Consider the following 17864-nt stretch of genomic DNA (forward strand, 5'->3'; position numbering starts at 1 on the left):
TGTGCATGTGCAGAGCTGCCAAAAGGAAAGAACAATTATGAACTCAGGGTCAACATGGGAGTAAGGCCACAGGTGGATGATGAATAGCCCCTCCCATAAGGATTAAAAAAGGAACAAAGGGTGAGGGGAGTTGCAGGAAACAATTTGTTTATTCGTTCTATCATGGTGAAGATCTGTCTGTGCATCCTAGAGACTCGGTGACTCTGAGACTCCCTTCCTTATCAGTACTGCTTTGAAAATGTTTAGTGGGAAGGTTTCCAAGGTTTCAGCTCCTAATTATACCCTTGAAAGACTGTTTGGCAGGCCGTTGACTGAATGTGAATGCAAGAAATTCACATCGATTTAATAAAAGGTGTTTGGTTGGGACAAAGAGTCTGCTAACTCATCTCATGCAGTGATTGTTGGGGTAAAAGAAGAGGAGGAAGATGTATTAGATATTTTTAACCCCTTTATTTATAAAAGTAATATAGTAAGGATAAAAATATTTTAAAAGAATACTGTTTCTGAAAACTTAAGACATCTCCATAACCTACAGAAACCAACTTTGTTGCTAGGAGTTGAAAAGAATGTTATGGCACCTAATCAATCTAGAAAAAAAGTAATGTTTTAACTATCTAGACCCTAGCAACTTCATTTTAATTCTGCCAATTTTAATTGCTGGAAATAATAAGCACACATTTATTCATTTTTAAGGGTGTTGCTGTTTTGCTTCTGATCAGTTCAGTGAAGGACAAAGTAAGTATGTTGAAGCTTCATCTAAATCTAAATCTCCAGCTAAATTAGAACAGTGTGGACGGATTCTGAGGCATCTGAGATGAAATGGAACCAAAAGTCACCAAAATCCAGTTAGAGTTTTCCCAAATAACCAATTTTTAATTGTAATATTTTTTTAAACTCTAAATTGTATTAAAATTGGTATTAATAGCAATGTTAATTGTTAGACTAACCATGAACCATGAGGATAGCTTGACTTCAGAAGTTGTGGGTATAGTATAGGTCAGGGGTGTAAAACTCACATAATCATAGCAGCACCACATGCATATTGGGACTTTCCCCCCCTTAACTAAACCAGCGCATGACGCATCCGGTTCAAGGGCCAGGAATTTGACAGCCCTGGTATAGGTGGTATCTGGCTCAACAGAAGTAACTGTAGGTGGGATCTTGGAGTCCTAGTGGACAATCACTTAAATATGACCCAGTAGTGTGCTGCAGCTGTCAAAAAAGCTAGTACTAGGCTACATTAACTTAGAATCACGATCACGTGAAGTGTTAATACTAGTTTATAATGCCTTGGTATAAGACCACACTGGGAATACCGCATCCAGTTTTGGTTGCCATGATGTAAAAAAGATGCTGAGACTCTAGAAAGGGTGCAGAGAAGAGCAACAAAAGTGATTAAGGGACTGGAGGCTAAAATATAAAAAGAATGGTTGCTGGAATTGTGTATGTTTAGTTTAATGAAAAGAAGGACTAGGAGTGAACATGATCTCAGGGGTTGCAAGAAAGAAGAGGGAGTCAACCTATTCTTCAAAGCACCTGAAAGCAGGACAAGAAGCAATGGGTGGAAACTAATCAAGGAGAGAAGCAACCTAGTACAAAGGAGAATTTTCCTGATAGTTAGAACAATTAATCAGTGGAACGACTTGCCTCCAGCAGTTGTGAACGCTCCAACGTTTTTAAGAAGAGTGGACAACCATTTGTCTGAAATGGTATAGGGTTTCCTGCCTGAGCAGGGGGTTTCCAGCTCTATTATTGCGTTTGAAATATTTAATGTGCAATTAAGCATGCTAGACCAGAACAGACATTGTGAAAAACAGTATAATTGCTCCATAAAACATCATGATAGGCAGAAAGAGAAGGAAGAGTAGTGTAAGAAGAATATCAGCTCTTTCTGATCATAGATCAGACATTCCAAACCACAATAATTTGTGTGAGGCATATATAGTCACGTTTATTCTTTTTATTAAAAGCAAGACTATAACCATTTTCCTTTAAAAAAGAAAACAGCATGTAAAAGATCATTCACTGCATCTCTTTCTTTGAAAACAACCAGATTTCATTCTTACTGAAGGATGAATTGTGCCTGAACATTTCATTCATCCTAACCTTTTAACACATTGAAAAAGTTATAATCATTTGTAGCTTTCCTATGCTACTCAATGGACAGTATAGAACTGGATTTCCACATTTTATTTATATTCTAGCTCCAAATTAATCATGTAGTGGTTGATTAGTTTCAAACGGAAATAGGCTGTTTTCCAAAACAACAGAGGCTCAAAGCAAATACATTACTAAGGAATAGTCTTTGATTATTTAAAAAAATTACATCAAAGGTCTGGTTGTGTTAGTTTAATGAGTTATCTAATAGTGAATTGACAGAATATTAAAATGAATTAAACATTTAATGGCTTTTTAAAACATGGTTATTATTTTTATTAAAAATGTTGAATTATGTAAATAAAAACTTTCAGCAGTTCCATTTTAATTTGATAGAAATGTCTTCAAAATAACAGTCAAAATGGCCATCTTTAAGATCAGTAGAGATTCTTTGATGTTAATCTGTTATTCTGTACCATAGAACTAAACAGAACACCCCCAAATGTTTGGTTTTTTTGGTTGAAAGTCTAATGTAGTTTGTTCCTGTGAACTGAATTACAGTATACTATTGCATAGTGTAATACATGACCATCTTTTTTCTTTTTTTCTTTGCTTTTCTTTCTCCTCCTCCTCACTAATATAACATCAATTTAAGCACATTATTACACTATTATTTATTTTTCTTGGAATTTCATGTCTGTTCATGAATGAAAAGTCCTGATTTGGCCTGGCTTCTTTTTCTTTCTTCTTCTTTAATTCTAGGGATGGAAGTATTTGCTATCAAGGAAAAGAGAAGCAACAAAAGTGTCCATTAATAAATAATGGTACAGTATACTTGTTTCTTCCTGTTGCCAAGTAAAAAATTGGTATCTACATAGATGACCAATTTACTCAGCTTTGAAGGAGAATCTGCTTAGCATTAGGTCTTTGAGAGTTTGCTTTTTAAATCTAATCATGTAAATTTATTGCTATTGTATATGTTCTGCACAGCATCAATAAACAGAATAGAACAACAGAGTTGGAAGGGACCTTGGAGATCTTCTAGTCTAACCCTCTGCTTATGCAGGAAACCCTATACCATTTCAGAAAATGGTTATCCAATCTCTTCTTAAAAGCGTCCACTTTTGGAGCATTTACAACTTCTGAAGGCAAGTTGTTCCAATGATTGTTCTGTCAGGAAATTTATCTTTAGTTCTAGGTTGCTTCTATCCTTCTCAGGTGCTTTGGAGAATAGTTTGACTCCCTCTTCTTTGTGGTAGCCCCTGAGATATTGGAACACTGCTATTATGTCACACACACCCCAGTCCTTCTTTTTATTAAACTAGACATACCTAACTCCAATAACCATTTTTTAATGTTTTAGCCTCCAGTCCCCTAATCATTTTTGTTGTTCTTCTCTGCACTCTTTATAGTGTCTCAACATCTTTTGTACATTGTGGCAATCACACAGCTGCCAAAATTAGAAGTTAGTATATTTTTATTTAAAGAGATGATAATCTCTTTATCAGAAAGAAAGAAAGAAAGAAAGAAAGAAAGAAAGAAAGAAAGAAAGAAAGAAAGAAAGAAAGAAAGAAAGAAAGAAAGAAAGAAAGAAAGAAGATAAAGGGAGGATAGACATGTAGAGATGATAGATATATAGTTCATATAAAAGAGACCAATTTGATTAGTCTTTTATAGACTGTTTTCGGTAATAAGAAAATAAGCACCTAGATGAGCTTGATTGATTTTGAAAAAAGGAACTAAGCAAGATCATGAAGCTTTGAAAATGATAGATCAATATTTTTCATAATATATCCAAACTGTGGGCTAAACAGCCACATATATTAGATGAAAGTTATTGTGAGCAGTTTTTCAAACAACTATCTTCCCTCTCCTTCTCTCCCACCAGCAAGAATTCACTAGAAGTACAAATGAATAACAATATGCAATATTATAGGATCATTATCTGAGAAACTATACCTCTCAGAGCATTGCTGGATGTTGCACTGAACATTGTCCGGAATGTCAGAAGTATTAGACTGCTTAAGTTAACAAAATTAAGAAAATCCTTGTTTTAAAGTAAGGCATTGTGATCTGGGAAAGGCCCTAGACCTTTGCTCAAAGGTTAATGATGCATGAATAAAAATGAATATACTATCTATAAATAACTGAACGCTATCTTTCATCTCAACACTAATCCAGACCAAAATTTTCTTCTTAAATTCCATTTGAAATAATACACAGAGCTTGATCCTGTCTTATATTTACATCAGTTTATTAAATTCTACACAGCGCAATATCAAATATATTTCTTTTCTATCTTTATAATTCAGATTTTGTACCATAAAGTCAGCCTGACTCATCTACAGATGTTCAAGTGCTATTAAGGATAGAGTTTCCTTGTGTCAATAACTAAACATGAGACCAAGTTGGATCAATATGATATACAGAGTTAATGACAGGAATAGTAATGTATCTTAAGAGGTTCTCCACCATCTTCTCTGGATATATATGATCAGAACTTCTTTTGGAAGGGAGCCAAAACTAATGATCATGTTTGGTCTATATTATGCGTAATACATTTGTACCATTTGCAAAAATATTGATATATGAGACATATGGAAAGTTCCATCAATCCATAGATATATTAGATTATTTTTCTTGAACTATTTAGCCATAGCTTTGCTAGACACTGAATGACAATCTAGTATTTTTAACTATTATATTACTGAGTAGATGTTAAATAGCTTTCCCCATGGAAGATTATAGATGCTCAAAATATGTCAGAACATATGATAATTAATGTGTTAAGAAATCTGGTTGTATATATTGTTATCTTGGTCCTTTATGTCTTTACAAAGGAAAGAAGAGGCAATGATCAAGGGAAACAGAGTTAAAATAAAGGCAAATTGTTAGTAGTATGAAAATAAGAAGCCCCAGTCCAGCAATTTGTACATTTTGATCAAAAAATAAAAGTGGATTTTTTTCAGCAGAGCCCCATAATCTTCTATAATGTATATGACCAGAGTAAAAGTTCCCTTGAGCAAAAGTTCATTTACAAATCATTCCTGTTAACAAAACTTGAGAGTGAAACTTTTGTCATGTCAATTTTTCCTTTTGTTGGTTCTTATAAATTTTATACATTCTTATACATTCGGCAGTTCGAATCCCTAGCACCGCATAATGGAGTGATTCTCCTGTTTCTTCAAACCTATCAGTTTGGAAGCATATAAAAATGCAAGTAGAAAAATAGGGACCATTTTGGTGGGAAGGTAACAGGGTTCCGTGCATCTTTGGCATCTATCTATCTATCTATCTATCTATCTATCTATCTATCTATCTATCTATCTATCTATCTATCTATCTATCTATCTATGGTATTCAGCTTTGTTCTGGTATTTTCCCACATCATTATAGTTGTGCTTTTAAAGTTGTAGCAACGTTTTGGCAGAATTTCATCTGCTATCATCAGGCTTCTGTATTGTGTTCGTCAGACTTTCACAGCCATTTCAGTTTTAAATTTGGGACTAGCCTACTGCTGTGCCAGAATGGTTTTTTCTTCGTCCTGATTGGTTGGGAGTCTTGGTCTGTGTTTATTGGTCTTGGAGTTTGCTGTGTTCTGCTTGATTGGTGTTTCTAATATCTTCTGTCTGTTTGAGGATTTTTTTGTCTTGATTGGCTGGCAACATTGTGTTCCTGTATTGGAGGCTTTTAGTGCGACTTGGCTCCGAATAAATGGATGGCTATCATTTTTTCGGAAGCTAGGTTTCATCTGGGTGCCTGGTTGGGGTGTGATTGAGCTGGAGGTATCAGGGGGGATCTGTTTGTGCCCAGGTGTTTGCCTGGTTTGTGGTGTGGAGATTTTTTTGTTTGTGAGTGCAGGCTTGCAAATGACAGTCTGGTGGAGTCATCTCTTCTATTCATGCTTTCAGGTCTTTTTTCAATCTCTATGGCTTCTCTGATAATTCTGTGGCTGGGGTTTTCTATAGTGGCTAGGGTTTTGGTGCCATTGAAGTCAATGCTATGACCTGTTGCTTTCATGTGTTGGACTAGTGAGGAAGTGTGTTCCAGCTTTTTTACTGCATTTTTGTGTTCATCTAGGCGGGTACTTATTCTTCTATTGGTCTGTCCAATGTATGTGGCAGGGCATGATGTACAGGGGACTTCATATATACCTTGGTTTTCCAGGTCAATTTTATCTTTGGAGTTTCTTAGAATGGCTGCTATTTTTCTGTCTGTTTTGAAGGCAGTCTTGATGTGATGCCTGTGTAGTATCTTACTAATTTTGTCTGTAGTACCTCTTATGTAGGGCAGGACAGCTGTTCCATAGGTCTGTTCATCTTCTAGGTCTCCATTATGTCTCAGTGTGTTTTTGTGGATCAAGCCGGTGATTTTGCTTTTGTAGAAGCTGTTAGCTGTCAGAACTTTAATCAGGGTGCATAGTTGAGTCTTTATGTGTGTCTTGTCTGCCAGGCATTTGGTTCTGGCAATTAGTGTATTGGCCATGGAGTTTATCTGTGCTGGGTAGTTGTGGGATTGGGGGTTGAGGTAGCAGTTGGTGTGTGTTTTCTTCTGGTATATGGTGTGTCCTAGTGTTCCATCAGGGTTTTTTTTTTTTTTTTTTTTGTAGATTAGTACATCTAGGAATGGTAGTTGTTTGTTTCCGTTTTCATGGTGAATTTGATTTTGGTGTGTGTGCTGTTTAGGTGTGTTAGGAAATTGTTTAGGTTTTCTTTTCCAGGGGGCCAAATAACAAATGTGTCATTGATGTATCTTAGCCATAGTTTGGGTTTGTGGGTGGTATTGGCTAGGGCTCTGGATTTGAATTCTTTCATGAACAGGTTTGCAATGACGGGTGACAGTGGTGATCCCATGGGGGCAATTTGCTTGTATCTTTGTCCTTTGTATATGAAATATGTGTTGGTTAAGCAGTGTTCTGCTAGTTCCATGAGGTGTTTAGCTGGTTGGTATTTAGTTTTGATGATTTCAAGAGTTTCTTTTATCGGGACTTGAGTAAATGGTGAAACCACGTAAAAACTTACAAGCAGATCTTCTTGTTCCATGTGTAGATCTTTAATCATTTCCAAAAAGTGGTATGAGTTTTGTACATGTGAAGCTGCTGCTTCAGCATGGGGCTGTAGCTGGTTTGCTAAGTGTTTAGCTAGGTTTTGTAGTGGTGCTCCTCTGGAGCTGACTATGGGTCTGAAAGGTATGCCTTCTTTGTGTATTTTTGGGAGGCCATATTGTTTGGGGCATCTGGAAGATTTTTCTCTTGGGATGATTGTCTGTTGGATCTCTTTGCTTATGTGGCTGGTGATAATTTTCTTCTTGGTTATTTTTTCTAGATATGTGGTTGGGTCCATGTTTATGAGCTTGTATGTGGAGTCTTGGAGTAGGTCTGTCAATTTTGTTTCGTCGTCTTTTCTATCCATTACTACGGTGGCATTACCTTTATCTGCTGGAAGTATCATTATGCTGCTGTTGTTCTTTAGGGCTTGCAGGGTTTTTAGTTCCTCTTTGTGCAAGTTGCTTTTGGGTGGTTTGCTTGTGCATAGGATATTAAGTAACTTGCTGTCTTATTCTATCAGCTTCATCTGTATTTAATTTAGTTAGGCTGATTAGGCTGGATTCTACTGCACATATGATGGATTCTGTGGGGATTTTTGGGGGTGCTATAGCTTAATTGAATCCTTTGGTTAGGACATATGTTTCTGTTTTGGTGAGTTCTCTGCTGGAAACGTTATATACTAATTGTTTCAGGTGTTGTTGTGAGTTGTTGGGGGCTTTCTTGTCATGTTCTAATTTCTTTAGTTTCTTCAAGAGTTTGTCATTTTTGTAAGTGGTTTCAGTTTCAGCTCTCCAAGTCGTAAGTTGTTTTATCATGTCCCAAAGTAAAGGGTGGATTTTGCTGCTCAATTCCAGGTGTAGTGTTAGCAAATCTTTGTTTAACTGATACAATTGGAATCTCTTTCTGTGGAGCTCATTCCTAAGTAGAGTCATTTCAGTTCTTTTCAGGATACATATAGTAGCTGCTGTGCCGTGATGAAATGTTAATTTGAAGCAGATTGGTGTTGCCTTGTTGTCTCTGCAGCTGTGTAGGAATTTGAGGTCACATAGTATGCCTGCTCTTTTAACTTCCAGCTACTCACAGGTTTTGGTCTGGCTGTTTATTTCCTTCCCGTAGAGGTCTGATATTTGTTTTCTTAAGTTTTTGTGGGTACTTACATGTATGGTATTCAGCTTTGTTCGGGTATTTTCCCACATCATTATAGTTGTGCTTTTAAAGTTGTAGCAACATTTCAGCAGAATCTCATCTGCCCTCAACAGGCTTCTGTATTGTGTTCATCTGTGAGTTGACCTGGAAAATTGATCTGGAAAACCAAGGCATATATGAAGTCCCCTGTACATCATGTCCTACCACATACATGCAGAAATAACTTTCACTTAGGGGCTTTCAGTTTGGGCTTCTTCAGCAATGGACAGAAGTCCACGATCATGCACGGTTTTGATCTGTGCTTGCTGCAGGAGTGCCCTGAGCCATTTGGATTCAAGGCTGAAGCCACCCCGTCGAGGTGCTGAATAGGGGGGAGACCACCAGCGGGGTTGAGGAGAGCCTCATATCTCCTCCTTGGCTGGTCATTACTCCCTTTCCCAAAGGCGCTTCCAACGGTCGTCAGAAATTCCCACCTCAAAGAAGAACCTGACCAGACAGGATTGTGCAGGAGGAAGATAAAGGAGAAAGTTTTGACTGACTGGGACAAAATGAGAAAGCAACAATACAAGGTACACTGGAATTTGAATTATAAAGAATAATATTGTTCCCAAAGAAGATTTGAAGTGGCGAAGGAGAGAGGGAAGGGAAAAGATTTGGGTTTTTTTTTCTCACACTGACAGCCATAATCGGCTTTAAATACTAAGAAAAAGCGATCTAAGCAAGAACTTGATATAAATCCACTTTGACATTAATTGGCAATTGTAAGCTGAAAATAAAGTGTCAAAGGGATAATAAAGACTTTTGGATATTTTAAAACCTTCAAAGAAGGAAAGGAGAGAGAGAGAAAAGAAAATGGTGGATCTGAAAAAAAGGGAGGAGACCACCTGGAAGTAAGAAGAATTAACAGTGAAATTTTAACAAGACTTCTAAAAGATACACTGTAACTGAAACTTTGTTACAAGATAACAGTACCTCTGGAAAGAGAAAGTGGAAAAAAGAAGCAAGAAGAAACAGCTTTGGATTATTTGGATCACTTGGTGATTTTTGGAATTTTGGTTGTTGGATTTTAATGATTAAAATTAATTGAGTGGTTATTTAAAAATGTTCAAATGGCATCACTCCTTGAAGAACTAAAAATGAAACTTAGAAAAACAGAAAGAAGACGTGCAAGAGGGAAGAGGATCTTTTGGCTTCATATTTCAATTTTTAGAAATGGAGATTTTGAACTATCAAAAACAGAAAAAAATGTTTGCAGAAAAAGAAGGGCGGGACAAAGAAGAAGCCATCTTTAATGATCAAGCAATTCTATGTGGGGTAAAAAAGGAAAAGGGGGGAAAGAGAGTGGAAAATTTAAGATCTGAAAAAACAACCAAAAAAAAAGAATAGCTTGAAAAGCAATTACAATACTAGGAAGGAGCAGAAAAAAGGATCACAGAAGGGAGAATTAGAATTAGATAGAAAAGGGGTCAAAAAGGGGAGGGAGAAGAAGAGGGGGAAAATGGAAAGGAAAAGAAGTTATAAAAGACAGAAACAGGATATAGAGAAGCAGGGAAAATGTACAAGGATTAAAGGTATAAGCCTATTTCAAAGATACAGAGATAATGGTTGAAAATTCAATTGAAAGAGGATTCTGCAAGGGTACATGAGATAACATTGTCATATTAGAAATAGTAATGAGTTTAGAAAATATGAAATATATGTGATTAAAGCGATAGATAAAATTGGTATTGTTATGTAATGGAATGTTTGTTGATAATTAAATGAAATAAAGAGAATAAGAAAATGAAAGTAGGAAAGGGTGGGAACATTTTAACTGTTATCAATGACTTTTAAAAAATATAATTGAAAAGAAATATGAAAGACTCTAACTGAAATTAATATCAGTTGATAAGATGAACTTGAATAAAATAACAACTTTATTAATTATTCTTATATATTTCTTTCTTTGTTTAGAATGCATTGATTTTTAAGGAAATGTACCAAATCGAATTTGGCTGACAAATTATGTGAAATGGAATGTTATAATTGTATAATGTATGAACTAAATTTTAAATAAGATTCAGATAATGGTTAAAAACATAAATGGAAAGAGAGGATTTTGCATGGGTACCAGAGATAATATTGTTTAATTAGAAATACTAATGAGCTAGAAAATATAAAATATAGGTGATTAAAGTGAACGATAACTGGTATTATTAAGTAATAGAATGTTTGTTAATAATTAAATGAAACAAAAAGAGAAAGGGAAGAAAAGTAAGAAAGGATGGAAATATTTTAAGTGTCCTCCACGAAGTATAAAATCTAATTGAAAAGACACATTAAAGATTCCAATTAATATCAATGGCTGGGTTGAATTGGAATACAATAACTATTTTAGTTATTGTTGTTATATGTATTTTCTCTTTTTTAGAACTTAGTGTGTACTTTTAAGGGAATGTACCAAGCAGAAATTGACTGATAAGAGTCATATGTTTTAAAATAGAGGTTAGAAATTGAATGTTATAATTATAAAGATATACATTAAATTTTAAATAAGATTTGAAAGGTGTTACATTCCATTTAGTTATCAAAGGGAAAATCTTGTTTTATGGGAAAAGAAAATATGAAATTGTAAACAGGACAGACAAAAGTATAAATATAATGATTAGAAAGAAACTGAAAATTAGAAAAATATATGTAATTGAATTTAGAAAGAAATGAGATAATTAAAAATAAGGTTGAGGAAAGTAAGGGAAAGGAAAAATTATTGAGAAAATGATAAAATAGTTAAAAGATATGGAATAGAATATAAAGACGAACATGTAATTGAGTTTATGTCTGTATGGAGAGGTGATAACCTGGAATCATGCTGTTCTCCAAAAGATATTTTATTTGTATTTTGTATTGTAAAAACCCAAATAAAACTTTTACAAAAAAAGAAATATCTTTCACTGGATTCTAATTTGTCAGTCTTATCAGGTAGACCAGACAGGAAATATCACCAAATAAATTCTACTTTACTGAAAAGTTACATTAAGAGATTATTCTGCCCACTATGCACCTGTGGGCTATGCTGTCATTTATCTGACCATTCCCTAGGCAGTATCTCTTTGCCCCATCTCCCGAGGTCTTTCCCACATATTATTATATTATCCTTTTCAGAAATGAAAGTAGCAGTGGATTTTTAAAGGAACATTTTGATCCATCACATAGTGCTTTAATACCAGTGACAAATTTCTAATATCTATCAATATTTAAAACAAACAAAATGCTAATATTTCCATTAAGATTTGAATTATACCGAGCATCACTTTTCATCATATATAATCAACATTAAAAAACAGATACTTTTTTGAAATACAGATGCCAGCACTTATTAACTTTTGCAAAATATTAACATGTTAGACTAATAAACTATTAGAGCACTGTTTGTCCATGTAAATAGATTTTCATTAAGAATGTACCGACTTTAATAAATTCACACTAGATTCTGCAGAGTACTGAATATAGTAATTTACTCCTCTGATTCAATTAAACATATGAGTCAAATCCTTTCTATTATACTATGCTTCCTATTGCACATAATACTGCTTTTATGTGTTCAGATATAACGTTCATATCAATTCAAGTCACAGAACAGATTGTGACTTTTCAATGGAGCAGCAGTAACTGCATTCCATTATTTCTAAACTATCCCCACCCACCCCAATACACTAATCTAACAGGGCAGATGAAATTAAAATACTAAAACTTAAGTGATTTATGGACTGCTGTTTCCTCTTACTGTGATCTTCAATTGTGCTTGTGTGGCTATATATTCTCATTTCTGTCCTATAAAACTTGCTACTCATGCTGCTAGCTAATGTAAGATTTATTAATAATAGAAAAACTTCAGCGCTATCATATTTGATTTTACAGGAGCATATGAGAAGAACATCATTAGAAGTATTCACTAGTAGTCAAAGTTCAAGGGGAGGTACACAGAATCATTATAGTCTATCATGAGACACTGTCAAGATGCTCTGTTCACTAACTTCATCTTGCTGCCCTTCCATAAGACAAGTACAAAAATTTCTACTATTTATTTGGCCATCCCCTCCAAAAAAAAACCCTCATGATAACCCTTTCCTCAATACATTGGCAACAGTCTCTACTAAGGGTTTTCCCAGTTGATATATATCCCTAATTGATTAAGTGGGACATGTTTTGACTTATGGGCAAGAATGATGACTTGTGATAGAAATGATGAAGTGTACTCTTTTATCAAATTCACTCCATTATCAATGACAAGCTCAACTACTATTAACTTCTATTTCTCTTTTTCAAAGATATTTTGTTCAACTTCCTAGATTAGGCTATGGCTTTGAGATTTTCTGGCTGTTTCTCATCCATGTACTAATCAGGTCCAATTCTGTGTAACTTAGGTACTATAATGGCTAATTCATTTTCCATTTCTGCAGGTAAAAGTGATTTTACCTACCTCACTCACTTCCATGCTATCTTCCATAAGAATACCTTCCTACTATTACTTGAAGTTTCTGTAGTTAACTATTGATCTAAGCTGTCTCCTGGAGTACAATATGTTGCCTATGCTTTTCAACCTCTTCAAAAATCATTGGGAAATTAGAAAGGTACTTTTAAGGGTATTTTTATTATTATCAGCTATGTATTTTCCTTCTACCATATTCTGAGAAGGCCAAGGAAGTTCTACATGGGTGATGAGCTAGATAAAGCTAAACAACCTAAAAACAAATTTGTACTGTTACTTTTTGTGTGTTTTAATTTAATGCAACTCAGTTGAATTACTGTAATATAAATTGCATGATGCAATTCTTAAAACCAGGTTGAAATTTTAGTTAGTTCAACTTAGTACATTGAAAATATACTGGTAAATACAATTCAACATGCTAACTTATTATCTTTGAAGATTTAGGAATAGGCTATCTGAAGGCCACATATGTGCTAGTTGTTTCCAGCTCTAGGGGCCAGTGCTCATCTCTGTTACAAAGCTGAAAAGCCAGTGCTGTCTGAAGACATCTCCATGATTATGTGGTCGGCATGACCAAACATAGAAGGTGCATGGAACACTGTTACCTTCCCACCAAAGTGGTCCCTATTTTTCTACTTGCATTTTTAAATGCTTTAGAACGGCTAGGTTGGTAGAAGTTGAGACAAGTAAATGGCAGCTCACTCCATTATGCGGTGCTAGGGATTTGAACCGCCAAGCTGCCGACCTTTCTGATCGACAGGCTCAGCACCTTAGCTACTGAGCCAAGGTCATGGGTAAAATCAGTATGTGATATGATGAGTCAAAAATAGAGTTAGAATAGTCAGAAAATTAGTTAGTGAGAGATAGTCCCCAAAAGTTTAGGGGTATTTTTTTTTTAATTAAAATATTCTCCCCTAGATCAACCATATAATAGCCAAAGTCTACGAAAAGTCAATGTCTCCATCAGTGCCCTCACTGCCAAAGTCTAGGTAGTCAGGAAACACAGCTCCCATACTTTTCTTGGTTTCAACAACTAACTAAACCAAGGGGCTATTTGCAGAGATTTTTTTCTGCAAAATTTTTACATGATAAGTTGACAGAAAAATACTTTTTTTTTTACTGCTTACAGGGCAACTATGCCTAAGCAAAGCATTTTCACACAGCAGGATAACAGAGTCCCATCTTCAGTACAGCAACTATTCTTTGAAATTTTCTCTGTATGGCAATTACCTGAACATTAACCATATGTTAGAAAGGAACAATCTGAGATGCTGAAAACTAAATGACATTCTTCTAGAATAAATGATAGGAGAAATGTCACTGATTTCAGTAATTTCATCAGGTAAAAGTCTAATCAAAAACTACAGCTTCCACAGTTCACATTTCCTAAAGGTTGCAATAAAATTTATGTTCACCAATAAACAAGTCTTTTTATTGCTTAAGTAGATACCTCCAAACACACCTTACAACTTTACAAACTTTGGTCTTCCTCTACAGAGAAATCTCCTAAAATATGCATATTATTGTTATTGGGTTCTAATATGTGATTTATTGGACCTGTATAATAGAAGAAACATTCAACAAAATTGATTGCATTATTTCAAATCCTTTACATTTTTATTACTACTGGAATATAACCTATTTCTTTAAAATACCACTTTGTTAGTTTCTAATGCCAAAAGTTCCATTTAAAACCACTTAATTGGCATTTCTCAAAAAGCTAAAGTAAGAAGTTCCAAGAAGTCATTTTTAAAGATTGAATCTTTATTCAGTACTCTATTTTCAACATCAGGAGAACTGTTTATGATGAATTCATGCAAAGTAACTTTATTTCTGAAAGTTGTCAGAAGAAGGTTGTACTGGAGTATCTATGAAAGTCTATTTTTCCAGTTTTATCATAATTGTATCTTTTAAAAACCCCTCTAGAAGAGAGGTGATTGTTTACAATTTTCCAGCATTTATGTATTGTACAGGCAAGAAACATCTCTGTGTGTGTCTCTGTCTCTCTCAATCTCTCTCTTTGGTGATAGCCTTTCAAAGTTTATTAGAGAAGATATTAAAGTAAAGCTGATCCTTTGATCAAATGTCCTTCTACCAAGTCTCTTCAACTTTTCCTCTAAAAATTTTCTGGGGAAAGACAAACAATTATTTCATTTTCTACATAGTACATAAAGAAGATAAATTGGCAAGGCTAAAACACTTCACTCAAAAGCCCATTCATCTCCCGGTGATTTCCTGGACCATTTCTGTCGTCCACTGGAATTTAGCTATGGTATCATTTGGAGAGAAATATAAAATTTAAAACTACTTTAGATTACTCATACAGCTTGATACAGATATTCATAATAAGATAATATTTCCAAAGTCACTTACTAAATCAAAGTGGATCCTCAGAAAATAGGCAACTCCTTGTACAAATTTCCAAAGGGATCTATACAGTCTGTCAAGGCATGTAATCATTACAGTGGTTCATAACTGATTAAGTAGGAGAGAATATACAAGGGTTTTTTGTTCAAAATATAGACAGTTGAGTAATTAGTTCTACTATGTTTTATTATCTGATTATTTGTGGTAAGTTATGACTTCCCGAATCCTTTCTTCACTTATACTTAACAGGAGTTCTTCTATAGGTGGATTATCTAAACCCAACAGTTTAGCAAGGAATCTTGCTTCAGTGACTAAACACTTAGAACTCTAAATAGAAAAAGCTTTTCCAAATCCACTGAAAAGAAATATTGCTAGAAAACATAACTTGGCAGAAAAGCCTACAAGCATTTCTCCCAAGATAGACATAGCTCTGTGCAGACTGTTTATTGCATTTCCCAGAGAGTTAGAAATTTACCAGCTCCTTAAATAAGCAACAAAGCAAAAGACTGTCAGTCTCTCATTTATGGGCTTCAGAAAATTGAAAAGCATACACAGATAGTAAAGCTGCTGAAGTAATGATTTGTTCAGATCATACCTTGCACAGAGCATTAACTTTCTTCCTATGTACTGGGTGACTCTATATCAAATTTCACTTGCAGGACAGAGTGTGTCTGTGTGTACATATAATCTGATAGTGCGTACTCCACAATAAAGATCACATGCACACCTACAACTGCAAATCCTACATTTTACCAGCTTTTCTCTTTCATTGCTAAAAAAAGTATTCTACATGCTTTTCCTGTATTAGTGGAACTTTTAAATAATCCTGATAGCATCCCAATGTCATCTCACCCTTAAGCTCTTCACAAATACAAACATAGCACTAACAAGGCTATTTTTTTCTGTTGCAAAACTCACAGTGAAATAAAACCAAAATGTTGGATGACTAAAATAGCTTTAAGATTTTGTTTTGAAATCAAATGCAATGTATAACAAAGCCAAGTACATTCCCTATTCTTCTGGTGTAGTGTTTCCTTTTTTATGCATTGGAGCACATGAAAAATTACTAGTGTTGGATGAGCACTATTGACATAAGAAACTGTTTTGCTTAATCACAAATGCATTGGGTCATTGCAGAGCTTGGAGTTTTCCCTCTTATTGACTAAGAAGATGAATGGACTTGACTAAACTAGCGAATGACCCAGAATCAAAGTCTCTTAAGCACTGATTCTCTTCTCTTTCTCTCTCCGTGTATGTATGAAAGAAACAGAGGGAAGCAATGTAGAAGGGAGGAAAATGAAAATAAAAGCTACGCTCGTATCTGCACAACAAAAGATGCTATCTGAACTTCCAAAGCAGGAAAAAAGCTGGAACGAAAACCCTGGTTAAAAAAAAAAAAAAATCACCTTAACCGCTTTTCAAAGCCCCGTTCCAAGTCAGAAACAGCTGGGTACTCACCTGGTGTTGAGGACCAGAGGAGGCAAAAGGAAGAGCAAATACTGAGTCAAGATGTATTTCATTTTGCAAAAGCGGGGCTGTTTCGTTCTCTGGAGCTACTCGGCACTCTTCCTCTCTTGATTCCTCTTGTCTTTCCCACCAGCTCTCCGATTTCTAAAGTCCTTCCTCTGCAAAAGAACCTGCTCCAGCGTATGACAGTCAGTAGATCTGAGAAAGCAGGCAGACCAACACACTGACTAATGAAGGCAGCCCAGAGTGGGGCTTGTGCTTGAGGAGTGATGTCACAGGCAACGGAGCTGCTGCTGCTGCAAGTCTCATGCCTGATAGTCTGTGATTATTCAACACAGGGACTCTATTGATGTCCTGAAGGATTTGTTATTGCTAGCCATTTCATTGGCAACAGCAGAGGGAAGTGAGCCCCCAGGCAGATGCTACTTCGTGCTAAGGGCTCATCCTAAATTCAGCCTAAAAATCAAAATGTCTAATGAAAGTTGGGTCATTTGCAGGGAGACCCAGGGTGAAGACTTGTTTAAATGAACAGCCAAGTTTCAAACTCACCTCCTGCTTGGTGCAAGTGAAAGACAGCTCTTCACTCAGTATGAATAAGAAGTTATCGTACCAACCAAGAAGCAGATTCCTTGGCAGCTAGGGAGTCAACACTAAATGGGTTAAAATAAATAAATAAATCCCAAACTGAGTCTTTTCTTTAAAGATCCAATTGTCATCATTAGAAACCTTTTATAAAGGTCTATCCAAATGTAAGCTTTCTTTGGGTGTTATGCTGATAATTATTCTGTTTAAAGAAGCAACATTTGGCATCAATTATTAAAATTTTAATTTGAGGGAGAGAGAGGGAGAGGAGGGAATTCAAACTCCGTAAAGAGGGTTTCTTGACACCTCTCAAAATCCATTTGCCAATGAAAGTTAAAGTCCTGAATGTCCTTCACACTCTCCAAGCATAAACAAAGCTCTACTTTTGGGTAGTAATAGCTTTCTACAGTATATTTTGGTTATGTCAGAATTTAGACTTTAAAACATATTGCAGTTTTATGAAATGAGGATAGCTTGGTCTGGAAAGGAATATGATCACATAGGTCAGGATAAAAGAGAATTCAGTTTCCTGAATATATAAATTGCTCATGCAGAAAGGCATTTAAAACATTTAAAATGATTTGCTATATTACAGAGAGGCAAAATATCGAAGGCAAAAGCTTCCAGAAGATTGGGTAAAGAACATTTGAAACCTATTAACTAGAGCCAGGAGAACAAGAAGCCAATTTC

At 35.3% G+C, this 17864-nt stretch overlaps 1 protein-coding gene across 3 annotated transcripts in view; it reads right to left on the minus strand.

Moving 5' to 3' along the window:
* Positions 1 to 16986, minus strand: part of LUZP2 (leucine zipper protein 2) — a 418915-nt gene extending 401929 nt beyond the window's left edge. The window contains exon 1 of one of the 3 annotated variants that reach the window (XM_087921245.1): positions 16584 to 16986. In XM_087921245.1, coding sequence (XP_087777371.1) covers positions 16584 to 16645 — 62 coding nt within the window. In that variant the 5' untranslated portion in view covers positions 16646 to 16986. The remainder of the gene's footprint in view (positions 1 to 16583) is intronic. The other 2 variants (XM_087921244.1, XM_026706368.2) reach the window with 2 other exon arrangements.
* Positions 16987 to 17864: the final 878 nt, after the last annotated feature.

Source organism: Pseudonaja textilis, chromosome 1 (genome assembly GCF_049901715.1).
Source record: "Pseudonaja textilis isolate UNSWEBS1 chromosome 1, rPseTex1.2, whole genome shotgun sequence".
Lineage (NCBI taxonomy): Eukaryota > Metazoa > Chordata > Lepidosauria > Squamata > Elapidae > Pseudonaja > Pseudonaja textilis.